We start from the raw sequence: 24,359 nt of genomic DNA on the forward strand, positions 1-24,359 counted from the left end.
TATAAATAATGTATTTTTCTCTCTTCAATTCTAGTTTGTGCCCAACCCCCAAACATCTCCCACGGCCAGTACAATGACTGGGGCAAGAGAGTTTTTGTTGTTGGCTCATCGGTAACTTACAAATGTGACAGAGGCTTCTCACTTGTTGGAAAAGCCTCCATTCAGTGTGTCGCTGGTGATGAGGTCACTCCAACCTGGAGCGAGCCGACCCCTCAGTGCGAAGGTAACTCATTCTGCATTACACTAAAATGACTCATACTGGGAAAGGGTAGAAAAGATTTTTGAATGATTTGGTGGAATGTGTCCCCATCCACCCTCTGCCATCCCATTGCTGACCACTCCTTTCCAGTGCCTTAAATGTTCCCAGCCTACTCCCTGAGATGCACACTGTAGGTTTCCTCTTCACCCAGCACCCATATACACCTCTATCCCGATATAACGCGACCCGATATAACACAAATATGGATATAATGTGGTAAAGCAGTGCTCGTGGGGGGGGGGCTGCGTGCGCCGGCGGATCAAAGCAAGTTTGATATAATGCGGTTTCATCTATAAAGCGGTAAGATTTTCTGGCTCCCAAGACAGCGTTATATCGGGGTAGAGGTGTATGTGATCTGGTGTTTGACCCACATCCAAGCTAATGCTTGTCCTCTTTTCCAGGGCCAGCTCCAGGCACCAGCTTATCAAGCAGGTGCTTGGGGCGGCAACTCCAGAGCGGGGCGGCACTTTCAGGTATTTGGCTGCAATTCGGCGGAGGGTCCCTCACTCCTGCTCGGAGTGAAGGACCTCCCGCTGAATTGCCGCAGATCGGATCGCGTGGGTTTTTTAAATTTTATTTTTTGGCTGCTTGGGGTGGCAAAACCCCTGGAGCCGGCCCTGCTCCTTTCACACTGATTTCTCCACCACCTGTGCCTGCCCCTTATTCTGGCTACTGGTTCCCAGTACAGCTGTCCTGACAGCATCCCCTTAAACCTATAATCCTCCCTGTCTGCAATAGCAGTACATTTGCAGGAATAGTCTGAATCCAAAATGTTGAACTGACTCTGGTGGCTTGACTTAGCAGCAGGAAGCTGCAGGGAGGAGCGGGCAGCATGGAAGGTGTTCATGTATTGAATGCTGCATTGTCCCATCTCCAGTATTCCCATAATCCCCCCAGGAGACCTGCCAGTAGTCAAATTTCATCACAAATCCAGTGCAATAAGAAATGATCTGTTGCGACTGCCTGTGGAAATAAGAACTTTCCTTAAATACAAAGGTCAAGAGCAAGATTAAGAAAATATGACGTTCTCTTGTGGCCATGCGTTTTCACAAAGTTCAGATTGCTTGGAAGATAGATCCAACTAGATAGATCCTCTACGTGTCTTGGCTTTCATTGTTCTCTGTCTTAGACTGAGCACCAACATCTTTGCTGTTTTCCCTCGTGGTTGAAAATGGAAGGATGACTACAAAAATATTTGTATTTACATATAGTGTCATTCTTGTAACAAAAGCTACCTAGTCAGCGGCAGCAAAGAAAGCCAGTGCATAGATGACAGTAGATGAAATTTTCCTGCATAATTTTGGGAGTGGGATGTATATAACATGGGAAGTATATTTGGGAGTAGGATGTATATAATGATGAGCTGTGCTCTGACCACTTCTCTGACATACACGCTCAGATCCTGAATAATTATAATGTATGGAGAGGTGATGCGGTGCCAGCACATGCCTGGACAATGGAGACCTCCTGAGTTCGAATCCTGGTTCTGCCATTGTCTTCCTCTCAGGCTTTGGGCAAGTCTCTTTGCTGCTCTGCCTCAGTTTCTCTGTTTGTTAAATAGTTTCCTTCGTTATTTGCCTTGCAGAGGTGTGGGGAGGATTAATCGGCACTTTAAGAAGACATGCACTAAGTAATAAAAGGATCTGGAAAGCCTTGTTTGGTGTTTTGCAGAGACTCAGTGTCCAGTCCCACGTATTCAACATGGAAGCCTGAAATCTCCACTTCCACATAACTATACGTACAGAACCAGTGTAACGTTTCAGTGTGATCCTGGTTACATCCTCAGGGGCGCTGATAGGATTCAATGCCAAGCTGATGGCAAGTGGTATCCGCAGGTACCCATTTGTGACCTAGGTAAGTGTGTGACAGAGTAGGGTGATGCTTTGTGGGGTGTCTATATTGGAGCAACTTTCTATAGTCTATAAAACTCATTATGTTGCATGTCGTAACATTGAGTGAATGTGATATGAATGGTGTGTAATAGATTGCCTGTCTTTTCCCCCAAGGCTTCCTTTCTTCCATTTTATGTCTATCTAGGCTGCAGCCTTTTTCTGTTGAAGTTCCTTTCTCACTTTCTTTTGGGAATCAAATGAGCACCAGAGAGTTCAGACCCCAGGGGAAAAGCAATTGGTGAGAAAAGACAGGGGCTAATTGCCCGAAAGACCATGTGCAGCTTGCTGCGGAGAGCAGAGTCTGAGGCCAGTCAACACCAGATACAAACAGCTCTGAATTTGGGAGGTAATTCAAATGCTGGGGCAGTTAATCTTCATCTGCAGGCACTAAACTGGGAAGACTGCAGAGTGGAAAAGCTGGATTTTGACTTAGGGGTGTTTGTTCATGGAATGTTCTGGTGCCTGTCCTTTCCCAGCTCAGGGGAGGACAAAGAAAACATTTTTCACGGAAGAGAGCAAGAAAGTGCCTGTTACTTCCATTTTACAAAAGCTGAACACACCACCTGTGGTGTCCCTGTGACAGCATAGAAGATGGAGATTCCTTATTTTCATGTGTCTACCTCTAGAAGGGTATGATGAGAATTCTCTCACTGATGTTTATAAAGCTACTCAGAAAAGCTGCTATACAAATGGAAATTTGCTATAAGATCCCAACTCTTTATTCCATCTTTTCATAAGGGAAAACTTACTGTTTTCAAGCAAGGTGATGTGTTTAACAATGTAACAGTTCTCCTTTTAATTCTATGCAGGGGCTAGCATCACACCACTTCACTACAGATTACTGCTATTCATGCTTCGCATTGCTTACTATTACTATCCCCTGTGAACCAGGTAGTCATTGCAGTTTGTGTCCCTTCCCCTCATAATTTTGCATTGTCACGTACCTCAGCCCACAATTCAGCCCTACTTGTTTTTGCGGTTACTGAACCAAGTTCTACGCTCAGTGCAGTGGTGAGCAGAATGTAGGCCACTGATTTCCACAGCTGGGTCTCACATGCCACATTCTTAGAAGGACGCTTCACTCTCCCTAGATTTCAGGGTTAAATGACTTTTACAGGTCCCTGTCTTGTTTTGGATTGTTAGGGAGATGTTCCTACCCGCCAGTGCTTGCGTGCGCTGACAGAAGCGATCACAGAGAGTTTCTAGTTGGTACTGTAGTGACCTACTCCTGCAAACCAGGTTACACACGCATCCCTGGAGTATCTCCTCATGTGACTTGTCTTACAAATTTTACCTGGTCTAAAATCTCAGAACTATGTCAGAGTAAGTAATTTTCAGCTGAATTTTCTTTGCTTTAGTTGATATACAAATGTAAGAGCAATTTAATAGCTTATGGGGGTGGGCACTTTAGGGCCTGGCTGGCCCCCAGGTGCTGAGCACTTGCAGATCTGACTGCAGCTGGAGTTGTGGGTGCTCAGCACCTCTGAAAATCTGGTCCAGGACACATTGAGCAATTGGCTGTGTGAATGTGTCTGTACCATAGACATGGTGATACCAGTGTGATGTGATGAACTGCATTTACTGTACAACTTTTCACCTGCTCAGCTGTCCTCTGCCCACTAGCCCTAATCAGATAGGAGAAGTTTGAACACCCTAATTTTATAAGCAGCCCCAAATATCACACTCACACACGTATATTACATACATAACTTTAAATACTGTGGCAAATGTGACTTTTTTCTTCTATCTTATTCTGAACAAAAACATCTAAAACTCTGTTGGTGTTGCTCAGAGACTCGTTGTCCAAAGCCCATGGTTGAAAATGGAAAACAGATCTCTCCAGTGGAAACTGAATATACGTATGCCAACCGTGTTGTGTTTCAATGTGATCCTGACTACATCCTCAGAGGCAGTGAGGGGATTGTGTGCCGGAGCGATGGGATGTGGCACCCTCCAGTACCATTTTGTGATAAAAGTGAGTATAAACGGGAAGAGAACCTACAATTCAGAAGAAATATGCTGCCACTGATCGTAGTAACAATAGCGGGAAGGCTGCCTCCCTACCTCTCAACTTCTAGAGGGATTGTTAGAAGGATCCTCAGAGGTTATTAATAAATAGCCAATAAATGACCTCGTCCAATTCTGGGGGAGGGGATCAACATCTAAGGGCTTGGCTACACTTGAAAGTTGTAGCGCTGGGAGTTACAGCGCTGGTCATGCAGCTGTGCAGGGCCAGCGCTGGTGTGTGGCCACACTCACAGCTACCAGCGCTGGTGTGTGGCCACATTTGCAGCATTTACAGCGCTGTTGGGAGTGCTGCATTATGGGCAGCTATCCCAGCATTCAAGTGGCAACAACGTGCTTTTCAAAAGAGGGGGGTGGAGGGTGGTGTACTGTGACAGGGAGCGGGGAAGAGAGAGAGAGTGGATTTTTGGAGCCAACACTGTGTGTTAGCTTCCTGACTTGAAAAATCACAAAATGTTCACGAACCCTTAGTCTTAATTGCAAACAGCCTGCATCCAACGCTGTTTCTCTGTCAAGCAAACTGCTTGCCTCTCATTTGATCCTTCACAGCCAGGTACAGATAGCTCCTGTTTGCTGTGATCAGTGTTTGTTTTTTAGATAAGCAGTTCAACGGAGCTCCGATCGGAGTTCACAACAAAACAAAGAGAGGCTGCATAACAAAACAAAGAGAGTAATTTAGTTAAAAGCATTCTGGGATATCTCCTTATTCCCTGGAGGCCAATAAAAGCGCTGGTGTGTGTCCACACTTGATGAGCAGCGCTGGATCACCAGTGCTGCAATCGCTACACCCCAACCTGGCCAGGTGTACAGCCAGCGCTGCAGCCAGGGAGTTGCAGCGCTGGATGTGCCTTGCAGGTGTGGACGGTTACTAATTGCAGCGCTGGAAAGCCTCTACCAGCGCTGCAACTTGCAAGTGTAGCCAAGCCCTAAGTATTCCCTACAGTCTAAACTCCAGGCCTGCTTCTGGCTGAAGGTTAAATGTGCCAGCCGAAGGGACCCCCACCCCTTTCCTTAGATTATTGAAGAGTCTTAGATCTCACTTTCCGTAAGTTTTTTCATAATGTCATTGCTTAATTTGTGCCAGTTCAGAGCCCCGGCCCCTCTGGGCTTTGCAATTCAGAGCCCCGGCCCCTCTGGGCTTTGCAATTCAGAGCCCCGGCCCCTCTGGGCCTGGGAATTCAGAGCCCCGGCCCCTCTGGGCTTGCTGCATCAGTTATGAAAGTTTAAAAAAAATTGTTTGAGCCCCGGCACCTCTTTAATTACAAATTAAGCACTGCCTAATGTTCAGCCTAAATTTTCCTTTTCTTAATTTCCTCCTGTTAGTCCTGGCTCAGCCCCCTTGTAACATCCTCTACAATCACTCCCCTTCTTCATTCAGTGTGGCTGGGCGGCAGGAGTGGGATAGTTCTTACACTGAGGGAGATGTTGTGGGCAGTGGGACTGAGACACTTGCTGGGGGACGCGGGGAGGGCTGGTAGGTTGCAGGAGGGTTGGGATGGTTGCCTAGGAGATTCTGGAAGGATTAAGCACTATGGGGGGGGTGGTCTGACCAATATACTGATCTTTCAAGCAGCTGAGCATCAACAGCCCCCATTAAAGAGAATTTACCTGTCATCTAAATACCAAGTGCTGTTTTCCCCTGTAACTTCGTGGGCTGCCCTAGTTGTTGCCTGAGTCAGTGAGAGGAGCATCAGGCCTTACATTGTTTCTATCCATGTGTAGCCTGTGGCCGACCTCCAACTCTCACGAACGGGCTGCACAATGGTGGGATGAAGGAATATTTCCCCTATGAATCACAAGTGACCTATAGCTGCGGAAACGGTTTATCACTGATTGGAGAGTCCTCCATTTATTGCACATCTGATGGGGTAAATATGATGTGGAGCGGGCCTGCCCCGCAGTGCAAAGGTAAGTCATTCTCCATGACTCTAAATTACAAAGGGTAGAGGGTACTTTCAGGAGACCCAGGTATAACATCCCAACCCTTTTTGTAAGTGGGGCTGAAAATGAGCAGAGCTGTCTGCCGCTCCTAATCCCTCCCACAATCATCTTGGAAGTCCAGGATTACCGCTGACGTGGGTGGTGAAAAGCCGGGAGGGGGTGTGGCTATGGCACTCAGGCTGCACTGACCCAAGGTATCCTCACCCGTATGGCTCCCTGGGTGGAAACTAAAGCTTTGGGTGGAGCATTATCCCTCCTGGTCTGGTGGCAAACCTCACCCTGGAGTGCAGATGGCTCCACTGCTGTGCAAGCTGCAAACTGCCAGAGTTGAATAGATCCCACAGCTGTTAAAATAACCAGGTAAATCTTCCAATTTCCACGTGAAGGAGCCCAGCAGGGACAGCTGTTCTTGCAACCCACATGGAATAGTGAGTGCAGTAGGAGCAGCAGGATTCCCCTGCGTGCAGGAGATGCTTAACATGTACAGCCTGGCAGGTGCATCAGGGGATTTGCGAATGGGCTCTGAGATACTAGCCCCAGGCAGAGCTAGAGAGCAGCTAAGGAGGGTTACGGTGCCCCACCTAAACTGTTGGCCTGGAACTGCCACAGACCGCTGTTGTCAAACATATAAAAATTACTCCCTACTGATTTTGTCACTGGCCAGTGCCACCAGCCAATGGACCTTTGTCCCAGCTGATGCCTGAGTCTCACTCCCAGTGACTTTTCCCCCCACCCCACTGACCCATCTCCTGGATCTGGTTCCCAACCCAGTTGTCCTGGAATCATCCCTTTAGGTATGGGTCCCTCTGGATGCAACATCAGAGAGCGTTTGAGGGAACAGCCTGATTCCAAAAAATGGAATAACCCTGGTGCCTTGGTTTGACAATAGGAGGCTGGGAAAAAAGAGAACAGCATTGAAAGCATTCACCCACATATCGAACCTGCCATATAAAGTTATCCCCTCCCAATAGTCTCAATGTCATTGTGAATCGTCCGCTAAAAGGTCAAGAATCTGATATTCTTCTGTAGCCGTGTTTCCCCTCCCCCCCCCATATTTAGTATGCCTGGAAACAGATCAGCTGCTATTTAAGTGTATTGGCCTTGATTTGTTCCCTGTCTCAGATGTAGAACTAACCGTTTAGTTATTTCCTTCAGTGGTTCGCTGTCCGAGGCCACAGGTTGAAAATGGAAGAATGACGACTACAAGACAAGCGTTCACATACGGTGTCACTGTTCGGTTCTCTTGCAAGGAAGGCTACCTGCTCCATGGCAGTAGAGTGAGTCAGTGTCAGGATGACAACGCCTGGAATCCTCCTGCGCCAAGTTGTCAGCCCGGTAAGTGTAAATGATGAACTGAGGTACGGCGATTGGTCTGGCACATGTACACTGAGCTCTAGTAACAGCACCATAAGGGGAGAGGTGGTCTGAGCGCGGCACTGGAAACCAAGGCCCTTGAGTTTTTACCCTCTTCCTGCCCCAGGCCAGTCTCCCTGGGTGACTTGAGGAAGGGATTTCTCCTCTCTGCCTCCATTTCCCATATGTAAAAATGGAGATCATGGATCCAAGCTTCCTTGAAGAGGTGTTATGAGGATTAGTTAGGAAAGTACTTGAAAGAAAGATGCTAATTATGACTAATCACACATTGCTGAAACTCTCCTGGCTGTACCATGGAAGGGAAGCCAAAGAAGCAAATATTTATCAATGGAATATATATTTAATAGGATAAGGACCAAGCAACCTCGGTGTTTAGGTCCGAGAAGCTTTCTTCAGGAGTGGGCCAGCTTTAATGATGGATTTTTCCAGTTTAGAAAAGGTGCTTATCAAGGACCCCAGGCTGCTTGTACCAAAATCTGAAAAAGTGATGCCTTGTGCTGCTCAACTGAGTCAATGCCAATGAACAACGACTTCTGAGCCTGCAAAAAAAAAAAAAAAAACCAACAGCCTCTGACTGCCCCTTAATCAATTTGATATTGACTAGCCCTTCCTTGGCCGGAATGGCTGAGTGTGCGAACCCTCAGGTTTGACAAGTCTGGCTCCACAGAGTCACAGACCTGAAGCTCACCAAAGCAGACTCAGCCTTTCTTCCTTCGGAGGTAGACACATTCAGTTCTGTAGAGACTGCTCTGCGGGGGTTGGAGGTGAGATGAAGGAGTGGTGGGGGCTGATTTCCAGATGAAACTTTAAGGACTCAGGGACTGAGTCTCATTTACACTAAGCCCCTCTCTGTTGCCATAGGCCTCAGTAGTGTGCATGAGAATCAGGTTCTCCATTCAGGTCTGCATTCTGTAGACAGTCCTCAAATAGCCCTTCACGCTTACTTCCCCCAGAGGTGGTTGTTTCATTGGGGAAGGGGTTCCTTACAGTTATCTAAGGGGTCTGTACAGAGCCCGTCACTGGGGTCTCTAATCAAAGCCTTTGGCATCCTGCAGGATGAGTGTCACTACAGAAGCCTAAAACACTGTTAAGGACCAAGTTCTGCCCTTGGCTCCACCTGTGTAAATCCAAGGCAACTCCACTGACTTGCAATTGTCCCTCACTGCAACGGGGGTGGGGGGCTAATTCTGCAGTACACCAAAGAGGCTATTTAGAAGAACTTGCATCCGAAGAAGTGGGTATTCACCCACGAAAGCTCATGCTGCAAAACGTCTGTTAGTCTATAAGATGCCACAGGATTCTTTGCTGCTTCTATTTAGAAGAAGGCCACAAGTATGCAAGGGAGTGAACGACAGATTCACAGTTGTCCCAGTAAAACTTCCTTAAATGAACCAACAAAGCACCTGTGCTCTGCTGCCCCAAGTGTGGAGTTTCAGCTGCCGATGACTCCATGAAATGCCCATGATACACAGTACTGGGTGGGATTTCACTCACGCCCTTTTCTTGTTGAACTCATGATGTTTGGTTTTTTCCAGCGAGTCACGGTGGGCGTGATGTTAAAAGTAGTTTATTCCTCAGATTAAACGAAAACAGCTGCAGTGAAGTAAACCAAGGGCACGGGGCCTTAAGTAGAGCTGCCTCTTTCCATTACAGGCAACAAGCAGCACTCACAGTGCATCTCCTCTCACTGAACTGCCTTCTCGTCTGCTTTTTCCTTTCAGTTCAGTGTTCAAAGCCAGACGTGCAGAATGGAAGAATGGTCAACGCATTAGATGAGAAAATGTGGTACAATGTAAATGAAAGCATTACTTTCAAATGCTCTCCTGGGTACCATTTTTCAGACCATTGGTACCTGCCTACAACAGACAGCTTGAGCATTACTTGCTCAGCCAACGGCAACTGGACAGCATTACCCAAATGTGTAAGTATGACACTCCAGAGGGATTTGTTGAAGTAATAACAAAACAGTGTTTTGCATTTCTAAAGTCTTAGTCCTCATTGTTTTAATGACTCAATGGGACCAAGTAGGGAGATGTGCCATTGATACAATAGAAGGGGAAAATGAATTGATCTGAAAGCAAAAGAATGTCCGTCCTCCATCCCATCCTTTCTCGTGCTTTGAAGTAGGAGATTTTCTCTCTTTGTAGCACCTTTTCCATGCCAAAAAAAAAGAAAAAAGAAAAACAAAGTAAAATGTGGTAGGTAAAAATCACACAGGATGAAAACTTGGCCATATTATAAAATAGAGCAGCTTCCAATGCAGTCTAGGGTATGAAACCTGGCATATCTTCTGCTGGGCTAGGGCACAGTGTAAAGCAAATTTATGACTGTTTTAATGAGTAGTTGCCAGTGTGCTTAGCACTGTGAAAATGTAAATGGAGGCCTGGCTCCTGCTCAAAGAGTTGACAATCCAAGTGCCTGATTCTGCAAGTTGTTCAGAACCTTCTCAAAGTTGCTTAGAACTGTCAGCCTCTATAGATGTCAATAAGAATTGTGGGTGTGAAGGCCTTTTCTGTATCATATCAGGCTTGTGTCAGACAGACTGTATGATACAGATATATGTAACACACTGACTGAGGGTTCAAACCCAAAAAGGAGCAAGCATACTTCAAAGGTGAATCCTTCTCTTCTGCAGCATAATCCCATTCCCTCTTTCTCTGTTTCATAGCAAAAGCAAAGCAATACTGAAGAATGCACAGGAGCACGTGAGAGTAAAGAGTTTCTCCATTGTGATGTGCCTCTGACAGAACTGAGAACCCTGCTGGAACTGAAGAAACTGTATCTGGAGATACAGAAACTGAAGCGGGAGATTAAAAAGTTGTAATGACTAGCTGAAATCTGTGATCCTCATTGTGTTAGGAAAGTGAAAGCAAGTAGAGGAACTAGATTGAACTGTATGAACTGAAGGTTTATTTTCATACAAGCTTCAGACCCTATGCAGCTGGAAATTTACAGCAACAACCTTCAGCTTTGCCATAATTGCTGCTTACATTTAGCTTTTATGCATTATAACACATACATTCACAGTGGGTGTATGGCTCTTCTATTGTCTGATTTACATTAACCTTAAGGGCAGTGATGGTCATAACTCCCCGTGTACTACTGAAAATCTAAGGGATAGCAAAGCAATCTTCCCTGTCCTCTTAATTTAAACTCAGCTCAGCAGACTTTCTTCTCAATCTGACCAGATCTAGTTTTGATTGATACCAGGGTTATCACCAGAAACATTTTTATATCTAATCACACTCAAGAGTAGATGGTAGAAATTTAACTGTAGAGAAACAACCTGCTAAGCCATTTTCCCACTGCCCAATAAATGGACCTATACTGTTGGAGATCAAGTCATTATTCCTGCATTCCAAGGATGCAATAAAATGCAATTGTTATAACTGCTGATTGTTTGTGTGTTTTTTTTGTTTTTTTATATCTTTATCCCACTGGCTACAAGACCTAAAAATCCCCAGTCTGTTTAAAGGCTCCTTTTCTTAGTGAAAAACCGTCTCAATCTAGTGAACAGTCTCAGCAGGGACTGCAAGGACAGAGCAAGCAGTGACGACTGGCTTTTCCTCTCACATGTGGAGAAGCTCATGGTTGAAGCATACTGGGGAAGTAGCATAGGAGACAGCAGCTTGCTATACGTGTTCTGTGGAATATCAGGAAACATCAGTCTACAGCACTATTAGGCTGGTATCTTTACTGCTGTTTATGGAGCCAGCGAGATAGTCAGATCCCCAAAATAACAGAGATGAATTTGACCCAGAGGATGTGTAGAAAGGATCCTTTGGTAACTCCTAACGCTGTGTTGGCCAGAAAAATAAGTGCTACACCCCCTTCCACTAAGAATTGGTGGCTGTATAAAGCCAGGAGGCGCCGATTGAAACAAAGCTGCAGAGAAGTAACATATAGGCCCAGAAGTTCCCTCCACCTCAAAATTGTAGCTTTGTGGGCTACTGAGCTCTAAGGGGGCATGATACTCTCCCAGGTAAGAGCAAATTGTATTTCCAGGAAGGTGTCAGATGGGGACAAGGGACAGAAAGCAGCTGAACTCTGCATTAGGAGCTCCCTAGAAGTTCACCTTAGAAGCTGCAGCTTGGCTGTGTTGAATCACTGCAACTCTGGCTGCCTAGCCTACTTTTGGGGTGATACTAGCTGCCTGTTCCCTCCATACTCTGGAGAAACCCTCTCTGCCCCAAACCAGTCTCTGCCGCCATGAAGGGACTCGGGATTTAATTTGACTTAGTCTATTGCATCTCTCTCTGTTACTCCTCTAACCTGAGCTTTTCTCTGTAGACAAGGACCAGCAGAGGCTATTCACTAGCGATCCATTTAAGTGGCATGAACCAAGTCAGCCTGGGCCTCTAATCACCATTTCTCAACCTGAGTAATACATTATGTAACCCACACACCTTCTGGGTGTGTTGTTCTGTCCTATCTAGTGGTACTGAGACCACTTAAAGAGAGAGATAAAATGCATGTGCTCTACAGCCTTAAGTAACAGCCAGTTGGCATTTAGTTTGAATATTTATTAGTAGTAGTAACATCACTGACCGAATGCATGACCCTGAATGGCAGCCACCTGGATGTTTTAGAGAGCATCTTCCATTGAGCAATATGTAAAAAGAGAGCTTTTCTATTAATCTGTCCTGGATATTTATATAACTCTCGTCACTGTGGTATCTAGCCATTGGGTCATGGCTAGGAAGCAGCCTGGAGCAGAAGAGATGGAGAGGAACGCGAAGTGGGCGATCTGTTCTTTGCTGTTGAAATGTGCACAGACAACTCTGGAGAGTGAAGTTCTTCATTTATCCTCAGCACCAATACAGCACAGGTAGCAGCACTGCACACTCCCCTATGCTGCTCTCTGCCAATGTGTCACAAACCTGACCTGTACTAGGGACTACCTTTAGGGGTGAGCTGGAGTTCCATCCCTGTAGCCCATTCAGTGCTTGGCCACTGCTGGGATTGCCAGCTATGGGTTTTGTTTGTGTAAGCATGTTGCTGTATAGTGAACTGTAACCCTTGTGGAAGCATACTGGAGATACTGGAATCAATAGCTCCAATTCATCCCTGCGTTTCTGAGCCATATATTCCCGGGACCTGACAGCTCTACTTCCCCCGCTACTGTTCCTGCAGGAATTTCCAACACAGCGTGCGCACTGGGAGTATTTCCAAGGCTATGGATGTGTGGCCAAAGCACTACTGCACTAAACACTTATTCCCGGTTTCTGAAAACATTTCTTGCACCCACAGGCGGGCAGATAAGCCAGGGGGCTGCCTGACCCATGTTGGAGCTAACCCATGTGCAGTCAAACACAGAATAGTTGTGGCCCAAAAGTTGTATAAAGCTCAGGAATGAATTAGGCTTATGGAGGCCAGCAGTGGGCATGCTGCCTCTAGGTCAGCGGTTTTCAACCTGTGGTTCATGTATCTTGGAGCTCCGGACTATGTCTAAAGGGTCCACAAAAGACAGACTGAAAACTAAGTCATCAGAATTCAACTATATGTACAGACAGTAGCTTTCCAAAGGGGTCTGCACCTCCATTCAAAATTTCCAAAGATGTTCGCACCATAATTTGAATTTTTTTAAGGATCTGCAAATGAAAAAAAAGATTGAAAACTACTGCTCTAGATACTCAGGTCGAGCGTGAGCCTCTGCTAAGTCTGTGTTTCCCTCACCTTAAAAACACGGCCCAGGAGCTTGCCAGTCGATCACCATATGTGAGGTGGTCTATAACTATGCCTCCTTCCCATGTTGTAAAAAGGGTTTGTATTGAACTGTCTAGCCCATCCCAAGCTTGTAGGTCTGTGGCTGCAGCTGCAGCTGCAGAGCTCTCAGTTTCTTTTGCCAATTTGCACTTTTGCCAAAGGAAACACAGCGTCAAAACATGAATGTTTATTGCCCATCCCTGTCCCTTGCTAAATTAGATAATCCAGTTTCCCAGCCTATAACAGACACATTATATAAAGCTTCCTTTTCTCATATCTCTGCCAAATGTTAGCATGCTCCAATGGAAAAAAAAATCTGCAGTGAGGACAGATGTTCAGGACTTCACAGTGCTATTCACCATGCTGAGCTCTTTTGAAAATAAAGCCCAAGGGTGTGTGTTTTGGTATTTCAGTTCCTTTGCTGCTTCTGTTAACGGTGACTTTAAGGCCAACCTCCTGTCTGTGTTTGCTGTAACCAACCGGCTTCAGCCTGAGCCAGCCCCGCCCCTTGTCTCCTGACCCCGCCTCCAACCATTCCTGGCATTGTTCAGGCCCCGCCCCTTCTCTCCTGACCCCGCCTCCAACCATTCCTGGCATTGTTCAGGCCCCGCCCCTTCTCTCCTGACCCCGCCTCCAACCAGTCTCAGCGCTTGTCAGGCCTCGCCCCACACCACCCCCTTTTTTCTCACTTGTGCTGAGCACGGCGCCGGCTGCGGCTCGGAGCTCCCTGTCCGCCCCCGCCATGTCCCCGGGGCTCCCCGGCCCCGCGCTGGCCCTGGGGCTTCTGGCGCTGCTGCTGCTGCTGCTGCCCGGGACTCGCAGTGAGTTGCAGCGGGGCTCGGCAAAGCTCCTCCGTGCGCCGTGCCGGGGGCTGCGGGGCTGCGGACAGTCCCGGTGTGTGTCTGGGGGGGCCCAGGGCAAGAGCTAGGGGCTGCCCGGGGCCGCGGCTGCGCTTTGGCCCGTGGGTTGGCCCCTCCCGTCACTGGGGGGGTCCCTTCCCCGGTGCACTCAGCCCGGGGACTGCCGCCTGCCCCCGGGGTTCCCTTCTTCTCCGGGGTTCCTGCCATGGGGAAAATGCCTGGGAGGGTTGGCCCTGATTTATGTCTCTTGTGTTTCCCAGCTGTGTGGCTATTGCTGCCGGCCACGTCGTCAGTTCCCAATTTAAACCCCCCAGGTGGGTGGGTCTGTATGGGTCTGGGAAATCGGAGTAACCTCCCTGGTGGCTCACCTGGTTTGTCGCAGCTCCGTCTTCTCACATGCATCTGGTGGCTTCAGGATCCTTCTGGTGTGCAAAGCTACTAGAATAAATATGTTCTGTTAAAACGGGCTTCTGTTCTGTCCACAGGTGACTGTGGGCCCCTGCCAAAGCTGAATTATGCTATCCCCTCTGATATGGATTGGATAGAGGGCTTCCCTGTTGACACACAAGTTACATACAAGTGCCGTGATGGGTTTTTTAAAATCCCTGGAAAGTCAGACACTGTAGTGTGCCTTTCAAACTCCCAGTGGTCAAACATCAACGAGTTTTGTGGTCGTAAGTATTTTATTTCTCTGGACTGAAGTTCCTTGGGTTGCCTTTCACTTATGAAAAGATAAGACCTTTCCTACGTAGTACGTATAGTCAAAATTAGCTCTGCCCTGTAATGATACCTAAAGAGAAGGGAAAACATTTATATTAAGTTTAACGTCTTTCATCTAGTCTGGGATTACAAACATTGAAATGCACGAATCCTAGTTATAGGCTTATTTCTTGGCATCACTACTGGGGTTGTTTGGGTGGCCTAGAGTGCTTTTGGGGAGATGGTAAGAGTAGAGTGACCAGACAGCAAGTGTGAAAAATCGGGACAGGGGGTAGGGGGTAATAATAGCCTATACAAGAAAAAGACCCCAAAATCGGGACTGTCCCTATAAAATCAGGACATCTGGTCACCCTAGGTAAGAGTAACCTTAACTCTGAATTTCCTGGATTTATAATACAGTAAAAGCTTTGCTATCCAGCATGTTGGGAGAATGGGGGGGTACCAGTTAATCAAATATTTCAGTTAATTAAGTATTATACTTACCAATGGAATACCAATTTTCAAAAATTAGAATACAATAAAAAGTTTTCCATTGGGGGCCCATTCAGCATAGGGTCTATTTAACAAAGGGCATCCAAATGTGATGGTTAGTAACCTCCCTAAAGTACTGCTAAGGGAGTAAATTGTTTTCTAAACATTGAGTTTTGGTCTGTTGTTACAACAGACTGTTTCTATATCTGTCTTCATAGCCAAACCTTTCAGATCTAATTCCTGTCTCTGCTGCTAGGTGGCTGTGATGTCCCAACAAGGTTAAAGTTTGCTGCCTTAAGTAAGGACGATGAGAGTAGGAATTACTATCCTCCTGGGATCACTGTGAGATATACTTGTCGCCCAGGGTATGAGAACATCACAGAAATGCTTCTTGTTAGTACTTGTCTTGACAACTTAACATGGTCAGAAGCCCCTGAGTTTTGTAGAAGTGAGTATCTTTTTTTGTTACTTTTCTGTCTCACTTGATTTGAAAACATCTTTCACAATTAGGACTAGTAGGCAGCTGGCTCCCAGTTTGCTAGCTTAATTGATATTTAGTTTGAAGGGCTGCTTAGCCAGGTTTTTCCTAGGATAAATTGCAATAGCTGTATTTCCATGGAATATTTAGCTGTTCTTAAAACTGACTGGTGAAGATCGAGTACCAGGGTAGCACTGGCTATATGAATACAGTATGTCTGCTTTGAATTTCATATGAAATGTAAATTTCTAATACAGTACATTTCAACTAGACTAACCCTGGTAAATTACTTCTTGTAGGGGGAAGGAGGAATTTCTGCCATTGAACTTCCCTGAAAATTATGGGAGGTTTCTTGTCTGTCTTCATTAAAATGGATGACATGGATAGAATATTTTTTTCCACAGTGCTTGGCAACCGGTGGAACTTATTGCCACTAAATAGTAAATCAAAGAATTCTGTGGGATTAAACAAAAAGGGGGTTGTACAGTTAACATGCATAAATAAGGATAAAAAGACATCAGGGGTATTATATTTTCGGAACATAAGTCAACCATTAACTGTGGGGTTTTGATAAAACTGTCCTTCCCACTCTCCATCCCGGGCTCCAGTGGGCATTTTATTGCATAATTACCCCTTTGGTCTGGACACCTGTGCAGGGTACAGCCTGCCAGGGGTTGAGCACCTTCAGTTGCCACTGGGGTACGATTGGGCCCTGTGTGGGGTTTACACATGTGTCCAAAGCCACTGTCAGAGAGATGGTACTGGACTAAAAGACCCTGTGACCTGGTTTGGTGTGACACTTACTATATAAAGTTGTCTGAGTGGGCATGCAGCTATAGCCTTCCTAAGTATGTTGTTGTTAGCTCTTCCGTTTCCATCATGATAACACAAATTAATGCTAATCCTAGCCTTGGTCTCTATTAGGGAAATCATGTGGTCATCCAGGAGAAGTACTCCATGGCAGAGCTGTTCATAAAACAGAATTTCTGTATGGTGCAAAAATAGACTTCCTCTGTGAAGATGGGTGAGTGTCAAGGTGCCTCTGGTAGTTAATTCACAGAACTTTGGTGTACAATTGCTGGCTAACTGCAATATAAGGCATGGTCTAACTTCAAAACCATACTTGGGGGTAGTGCTATCAACTACAGCTTTGGGGTTGGCTCTCATTTGGAAGTAGAGCTTTCAGACAGTTTGGTAGTATGGATTCTGACTCCACCCTCTCCATTTTAAAGATGAAGTTGAAATGGGAAGAAGTCCCAGCTGTGTGTAGAGGAGGGAGAATAGGGGTTTGCTGTGGTGTCTTTACTTTTTTGCACCCAGTATAGTTCAGTGAACACCAGATCCTGTCCAGATGGGTTATGTAGTGCCACAGTCTATAACAAGTATAAAATCAGGCCCAGTATGTCCCAGTTCACATGCAGCTGGGCTTGAACTTAAATCTTTCCACATGGAATGCAAATGTTCTCAGGTGGAGTTGTCCAGTAAGTGGTGAAGTAGATTCTCAGTGGCCTGGCTTCTGGTGGGAAGAACACTTCCTGGTTGAAATATTTGTGGGATGCCCTAAATTTTGTCGCATGGGCCCTGGGTGAGATTCAGGCCTAAGTATAACTTCTATCACAAACTAAAATTGGCACAAATATGTTTAAGCTTTTATACACAATAGAAAGTAGATCCAAAATACAGTACGTGTCTAGACAAATAGGTGAGCATAAAATGACTGGGTTTTTTTCATGTTTTTTTTGTTTGATTGTTTGTTTTGGGTTGTTTTTTTTCTTTTTGAAGGAAGTACTGCATATAAGGTGTGGGTGTTCAAGTTTCTGTTTGAAAAATCTACCCCAGTAAAATTGGTCTGTCAGTTGCCTTTGCAGCTAAAAAGCACTTGTATGAACCATGCTTTCCATCAGTCTGTAACTTGGTTCAGATTTTGCATGCATGGTTTTAATCAGGGTTTAGAGAACTGGAAAAGATCTTTAGTTGCGAAATGAAAAACAACTCTGTGCCAAAAACTGTTCTTTGTCTCTTTCCTATTAAAACCTTAACACCCCCTAACTCCAAACACACATGGTTAGGCCTGGTCTCTGCTTAATATAGGTTGACATAGGTATGGCACTTAGGGTGTGAAAAATCCACCCCCCTGAGCACCGTAGCTATGCTGACATAACCCCTGGTGTAAATGCAGCTAGATCCATAGAAGAATGTGTCAGTCAACCTAGGACTGTCCCTCTGGGATGTGGTGTTTCTACAGCGACAGAAAAAAATGTTGTAGGCTGCACGTACACTGTAGTGCTCTGCAAGCATAGCTATGTTTGTATAGTCCCTGTGGTATAGATGTTGCCTTTTCCCGTAGTGCTAGAGGAAAGACGGTAGGGAAGGCTGTGTGGCCGCATACCCCATTCACTAATTTCCATGCAAGCAGCTTTTAAAGGTCGCACACGCTTGGAAATGGAATGCTGCTGGCAGAGGAGGGGTAGCCAGGGCTGCACAGACGTTGGAAGGCCTGGGGCAAAATCTGGAACTGAGGCTTCCCACCCTTCCGAAAATAAATTACTGCCGGGGTGGGGGATGAGGCAGGAGTGAGCCCACTGAAGTGGCTTCTGTCCTGTCAGGCTGGGACCAGCTCTGGGCATTGAGACCTGGCACATGAGGTTGCAGCACTGCTCAGGTTTGGCCCTGTTGCCCCTCTGTCATTGCATTGCAACCTGGTGTGCTGAGCTTGCAACATCCCTCGGTTTGGGGGCCCTCTTAAATGGGGGACCTGGGGCAAACTGCCTCTCTTGACTCCCCTTGTGGCGGCCTAGAGATGCTTAGGCTGAACCACTGACTTTCGGAGTGAAGTGTATGGTCAGAGTAGACAGTATTTTTCGTTCTTGACTACCCCGGATAAGAAGACAGTCAGCAAAGGTGTAGAATGCCAGGTTGTTCCATTTCAGAACGGTTCCACCGGATGGGACCACAACGGTAGTTGTCGGCTTGTAGCAAGTAAGTCGAAGCCCTTTCACGCGTGAAAGCACTCTGAACAGTCTGACAGTATCTAAAATTACTAGCTCTTTGGGGATTCATCACACTGAGTAACTGGGACTGGTTTAAGGACTCTTTCTGCCTTCTCTAGCAATGGAAGAAGTAAGGATCACTACAATGTGCGAGTTAGAGGGGAGAGAATCCACCATTTTGCTGTGCAGAGGATTAATGACTGTTCCCAAGTGTCTGATTCAGTATAGACCTGTTAAGCTTGCAGAGAGCGTGTTGTATCCACCTATTTGCTTGCTTCAATTGCCTTTTACTACTCTGTGTGCCTTGGTCATGCTGGTATTTTCACAGCAGGAATGATCTTATTCAAAGTCTGTTGCCCCTTTTTGACCAAGTGGCTAGTCCAAGTTCAGGGCCCTGGTGATATTCCAGTTGGGAGTAGAAACTGATGGTGGAATCGGGTATTTTCTTTGATGTAGCCTTGCTTATTTGCAAGGAATGTAGAAAGTCCCGCTTCTCCAAAGGCAGAAGAAACCAAAGGCAAAGGAGTAGGTTTTTTTAGCTTACATGCCCAAGCTTCTTTTCATCCAGCACCCTTGGCCCACAACCTCTAAGTTTCTTTCGAGGTCACACCATGCTTACAAGCTTCTGCTTGGCTTTGTTCAGGTTGTCTCAGTCTCCCTGGTTCTATTCTGCCTTGTGACCCCTGACGGGGGGAAAAAAAAATCTTTCAGCAAAAACCCTTCCACCCACACAGTGCACAACTCCTGAGTGAGTTCACGTTATCTCTGTTTTCAGATGGGGCATTGTGATGGACTTATCACAATTATATTAATGCAGGGGTCGGCAACCTTTCAGAAGCGGTGTGTCGAGTCTTCATTTATTCACTCTAATTTAAGGTTTCGCGTGCCGGTAATACATTTTAATGTTTTTTAGAAAGTCTCTCTCTATAAGTCTATATATTATATAACTAAACTAGTGTTGTATTGTAAAATAAACAAGGTTTTCAAAATGTTTAAGAAGCTTCATTTAAAATGAAATTAAAATGTTGATCTTACGCTGCCGGCCCGCTCAGCCCGCTGCTGGTCTGGGGTTCTGTTCACCTAGGCCGACAGCGGGCTGAGCGAGGCCTGCGGCCGGGACTCTGGCTGGTAAGGGTCTGTCAGCCAGAACCCCAGACCAGCTGCGGGCTGTGTGGGGCCGGCAGCCAGGACTCAGAGGGCTGGGGACAGACTGGAGTCAGGGCAGAGGGGGGGCTAGGTATGGGTTGGGATGCCAGAGTCAGGGCTAGGGTTGTGGGGGGTGGGGGGAGATGAAGGAGTCAAGCAGAGGGCTGGGTGTGTATGAGGGAGGCGTACAGGGCTCAGGGCAGGGGCCTGGGGGGGGTGCAGGGCTCAGGGCAGAGGGCGTGGTGTGTGTGTGGGGAGGGTCGGGGGTCAGGGCTCAGGGGAGAGGGCTGGGTGACTGCCCCCCTAAGAACTCCCAACCCCGCTGCTCCTTGTCCCCTGACTACCCCCTTCTGGGACCCCTGCCCCCAACTGCCCCCCAGGACCCCACCCTGTATCTAAGCCTCCCTGTTCCTTGTCCCCGGACTGGACCCTACCCCCTACCTGTCCCCTGACTGCCCTGACCCTTGTCCACAGCCCCATCCCCAAACAGACCCCCAGGACTCCCATGCCCCATCCAACCGCTCCCCGCCCCCTGACAGGACCCCCAGAACTCCCAACTCATACAACCCTCCCGGCTCCTTGTCCCCTGATCACCCCCTCCAGAGACCCCCCCGCCCTAACTGCCCCCCCCAGGACCCTCCTTGCTTCCGGTTCCCGGACTGCCCTGACCCCATCCACCCCCTGCCCCCTCACAAACCCCGGGACTCCCATGCCCCATCCAACCCACCCCCTGCTCCCTGACTGCCCCTTCCAGAGACCCCCGCCCCTAGCCACCCCCACCGGGATCCCAACCCTCCCTGCTCCCTGTCCCCAGACTGCCCCCACTCCTTATCCAACACCCCCAGCCCTGGGCCCTTTACCTTGAGGCTGCATGCAGAGCCAGACACGCTGCCCCGCGGGAGAGCACAGCCCCGGCCCTCAGAGTGCTGCACGTGGTGGCAGCAGAGCTCCAGTTGAGCAGGGAGCGTGTCTGCCTCCCCGCGGAGCCAAACGCTGCCCCGCGGGAGCGCGCAGCCCCAACCCCCAGAGCGCTGTGCGCGGCAGGAGGGCTCCAGGGGTGGGGAGAAGGCAGGGGAGGGGCCGGAAGCTTGCGGCACTTGGCCCGGCGCTCCGGCCCGGGAGCGTGGACCCCGCAGCTTGCCGTGCCCGGAGAGTGGGACCATTTGCCCACCCCATGCACACGGCTATGCTTCTGCTCCCTGCCCTCGTGGGGGGAGCAGAGGGCAGAAGAGAGCGGGCCAGGCTGGGCAGGATTTTTAATGGCATGCTGGAGTCCTGGCAGGCTCCAGCGTGCCATTAAAAATTGGCTCTCGTGCCGTCTTTGGCACGCGTGCCATAGGTTGCCGACCCTTGTATTAATGGAAGGTTTCTGAGTGGTAGCCATGTTAGTCTGTATCAACAAAAAGAACAAGGAGTACTTGTGGCACCTTAGAAGCTTATGCCCAAATAAATTTGTTAGTCTCTAAGGTGCCACAAGTACCCCTCGTTCTTTTCATTAATGGAAGAGTACATTGACACCCATCAATCTCAACGAGGTTTTAACTCAGCTCATAACAAGACTTCACCCAGGTCATAAGTCACCACCTGTAAGCTGAAAGAATCCATATTCCAAATTGCCAGACAGTTACACAAGCAATCAAAGAAGTAGGTAAGAAACTTGATATTCTTTTTGTTGTTGTTTTTCTTTTTTGTGTTTGTTTTAGGTACAAATTAATTGGACGGCCTTTCATTCATTGTGGGCTTAAGGGAGATGAAGTTGAATGGAGTGAACTTCCAACTTGCCAAGGTAAGACTCATCCAACCTTCCCTATACACCTAAATCTGAGGTTTCTTTGGAGTAGAACTCAATCTAAAACCTCTCACAATTTGCCCCTCTACTGTTTTGGACACTTATGTGGAGGGTCTGTCAGCCATGCTGTTGCTATGAGAAATGTTTTAATTTTCCTATTGTAGAATACTTGAAGACCTTATCATTTATTCCCAAGGTCACAAAACGATCCTTTCTTATGAGTAATGTTTGGGACTGAATGTGCTCTGGTGAGAGAGTTTGCCAGGGTCCTATGTCATTGGGACCAGTGCCAGTTTGCATGATAACATTTAGAAGAGGGTGGAGTAAAGCTTGAAAGAAGGGAAGACTTCCGAATCGGAGGGAGGAAACACTCTCAGATTTGGTTAACATACAGTACTAACTACATTTTCAAATGGCTAAATGTTTTTCTTCTTTTAGGGATCTTAGATAAACTTTTTGTTAAATTAATGTTTGCATTCTTAACTGAAACTTTTTATTATTTTTGATGAGATCAGGTTGGTGAGATCATCTCTTAAGGACCAACTTCTGTTGGTGAAAGATAAGCTTTCAAGCTACACAGGGCTCTCAATATTACCTCACCCATCTCGTCTCTCTCATATCCTGAGACTAACACAGCTACAACAACACTCAAACATTCATATTCATGACCTTCTGTTTTCCTACAGCAATTACTTGTTCTTCCCCTCCTTACATTGCCAATGGAACGTACGATAGCAGGGGTGCAGAAAATTTTGCTTATAACTCAACAGTAACTTACAGATGTGACCGTGGGTTCCAGCTTATTGGAGCTGCCTCCATTCATTGTACAACAAAAGATAAAACAAGTGGAATCTGGAGTGGACCTGCTCCTAAATGCAAAGGTGAGTAATGTGTGTTTAGTGTCTTCCTCTGCTACTTTTTTGCACCAGGTAAAACTATTATTTCTAGGCACAAAATAACTTCAGTATAAGTTGCATGACCAACTTTGTTAATGTATTTTTAAATGTTTCATCTTAATATAAACTGATATTTAGGAAACAATCACTGAGGGGCTGTTCATAACAGAACAATGTAACACTTCTGAATGTTTTTTATCCCTCCTTTTGCTGTAGACACAACTGCACGTGTCCTATTAAAGGGAAATGAAACAAGTGGTACTTTCTCAGGTGAGTTGAAAGAAAATGGGTTTGTTTAAAGATGTAGTTTCCACAATTTCACACTGTACACTACATTTTTATTCATTATTTCCATGATCTAACTTGTATAATTTTTGAAAATGTTAGTGGTAACGCTGCTGTGAAATTTTGGGAGAGATCTTGGTTATCTGACTCCCAAGCACGTCTTACAGTTGTATTTTCTGGTAGTTTACTAAATGTATGGCTTTGTGAACATAAGATGATGGGTAAAGAATACAGGAGGGGGTTAACTGGTGTTGTCTGGGGTCAGTAATGTGCTGATAAATGGGTTCAGAATAATATAAGGTCTGGAAGTGCAAGGACAGAGGTTAGAACAGTTTTCAAGAGAAGGTATTTGCTCTGGGACAGATTCTTAGCTAGTATAAATGATCATAGCTTCACTGAAGCCAGTAGAGCTGATACCGTACACATGCTGCAGAACTATATTGCTATAAATACACAGTAACATTCCCCCAATAGTTGAACAAGAATAAACAAGAGTGTGATTTGGTGGTAGCTGTTTAACTGCTAGAAAATTAATTTTGTTTTTTGTTAGAAATCCCATAATGTACTTTGGTTAGTTGTAATCTAATTTGATATATTTCAGAGTAGCAGCCGTGTTAGTCTGTATCCACAAAAAGAACAGGAGTACTTATGGCACCTTAGAGACTAACACATTTACTTGAGCATAAGCTTTCTGGGCTACAGCCCACTTCATTGGATGCATTCGATTCATTAATCTTACATCCAATGAAGTGGGCTGTAGCCCACGAAAGCTTATGCTCAAATAAATTTGTATCTGTGATTGTTCCTATCAAAACTGGGCAGAGGTTAAAAATACCAACTTTAGTCCATTTTATTCTATTCAGGTTCTTATAATGTATCCAGTAACATGGTACCCGAGCAGCATCTGAAAAAGAAAATAAAAAGCAGACTGTATTATGTATCACAATTCCAAAACAAACATTTCACCATCACTTCCTCCCGTTCTTCCTCATTTCCCAGAGGTGACCTGAGGACGCGAGGTGAGTCTCTTGTGCCATATCTTGAAGGTCACTAAATCTGGGTTCTGGCAGACTAGAGGGAGAAAGTGAATTTTCATGCCTCGGCTTACTGCTAAAATTTTCAGTTCTCACATGTTTTTCTTTATTGTTAGGTAGTTGGATTACTCCACCACTGTTCAGATTTGCTGTACCCCTGTACGTTAATCAGAACTATTGTTCTGTCAGAAGAAATGAAAGATCTATTTGCCGACAGAGTTACATGGGAATCTCTGGAGTATTACCCAGCGCCACGTGCTTTCAAAACTTAAAATGGTCAGAAGTCCCAGGATTCTGTGGAAGTGAGTCTTCTTTTTTTCCTTTTCTGTTTCAATTGATCTACAAGACATTCTTGTGCAGTTAATATAGTCTTCCGTTTAGCAGCTGGGTCAGAGTTCAGTCCTGGCTGCACTGATCTTAACATCTTGAAATATCTTTCTGTTTTAAATGTTTTGCTTTCAATTCACTGGATGTCTCCTTACTCTATTATGAG

At 46.3% G+C, this 24,359-nt stretch overlaps 1 protein-coding gene across 1 annotated transcript in view; it reads left to right on the top strand.

The window, feature by feature from the left end:
* LOC123369075 (complement receptor type 2-like) overlaps positions 1-24,359 on the top strand; it is a 49,530-nt gene that overhangs the window by 21,062 nt on the left and 4,109 nt on the right. Inside the window, exons 8-24 of the mRNA XM_045014440.1 lie at positions 35-223; positions 1,931-2,113; positions 3,295-3,474; positions 3,944-4,126; positions 5,899-6,084; positions 7,273-7,452; positions 9,213-9,412; positions 10,160-10,311; positions 13,855-14,018; positions 14,543-14,731; positions 15,505-15,696; positions 16,651-16,750; positions 21,566-21,648; positions 22,338-22,532; positions 22,764-22,817; positions 23,696-23,851; positions 23,983-24,168. Of these exons, the coding sequence (XP_044870375.1) occupies positions 35-223; positions 1,931-2,113; positions 3,295-3,474; positions 3,944-4,126; positions 5,899-6,084; positions 7,273-7,452; positions 9,213-9,412; positions 10,160-10,311; positions 13,855-14,018; positions 14,543-14,731; positions 15,505-15,696; positions 16,651-16,750; positions 21,566-21,648; positions 22,338-22,532; positions 22,764-22,817; positions 23,696-23,851; positions 23,983-24,168 (2,772 nt within the window). The remainder of the gene's footprint in view (positions 1-34; positions 224-1,930; positions 2,114-3,294; positions 3,475-3,943; positions 4,127-5,898; positions 6,085-7,272; positions 7,453-9,212; positions 9,413-10,159; positions 10,312-13,854; positions 14,019-14,542; positions 14,732-15,504; positions 15,697-16,650; positions 16,751-21,565; positions 21,649-22,337; positions 22,533-22,763; positions 22,818-23,695; positions 23,852-23,982; positions 24,169-24,359) is intronic.

The sequence above is a fragment of the Mauremys mutica genome, chromosome 4 (assembly GCF_020497125.1).
Source record: "Mauremys mutica isolate MM-2020 ecotype Southern chromosome 4, ASM2049712v1, whole genome shotgun sequence".
Classification (NCBI taxonomy): domain Eukaryota; kingdom Metazoa; phylum Chordata; order Testudines; family Geoemydidae; genus Mauremys; species Mauremys mutica.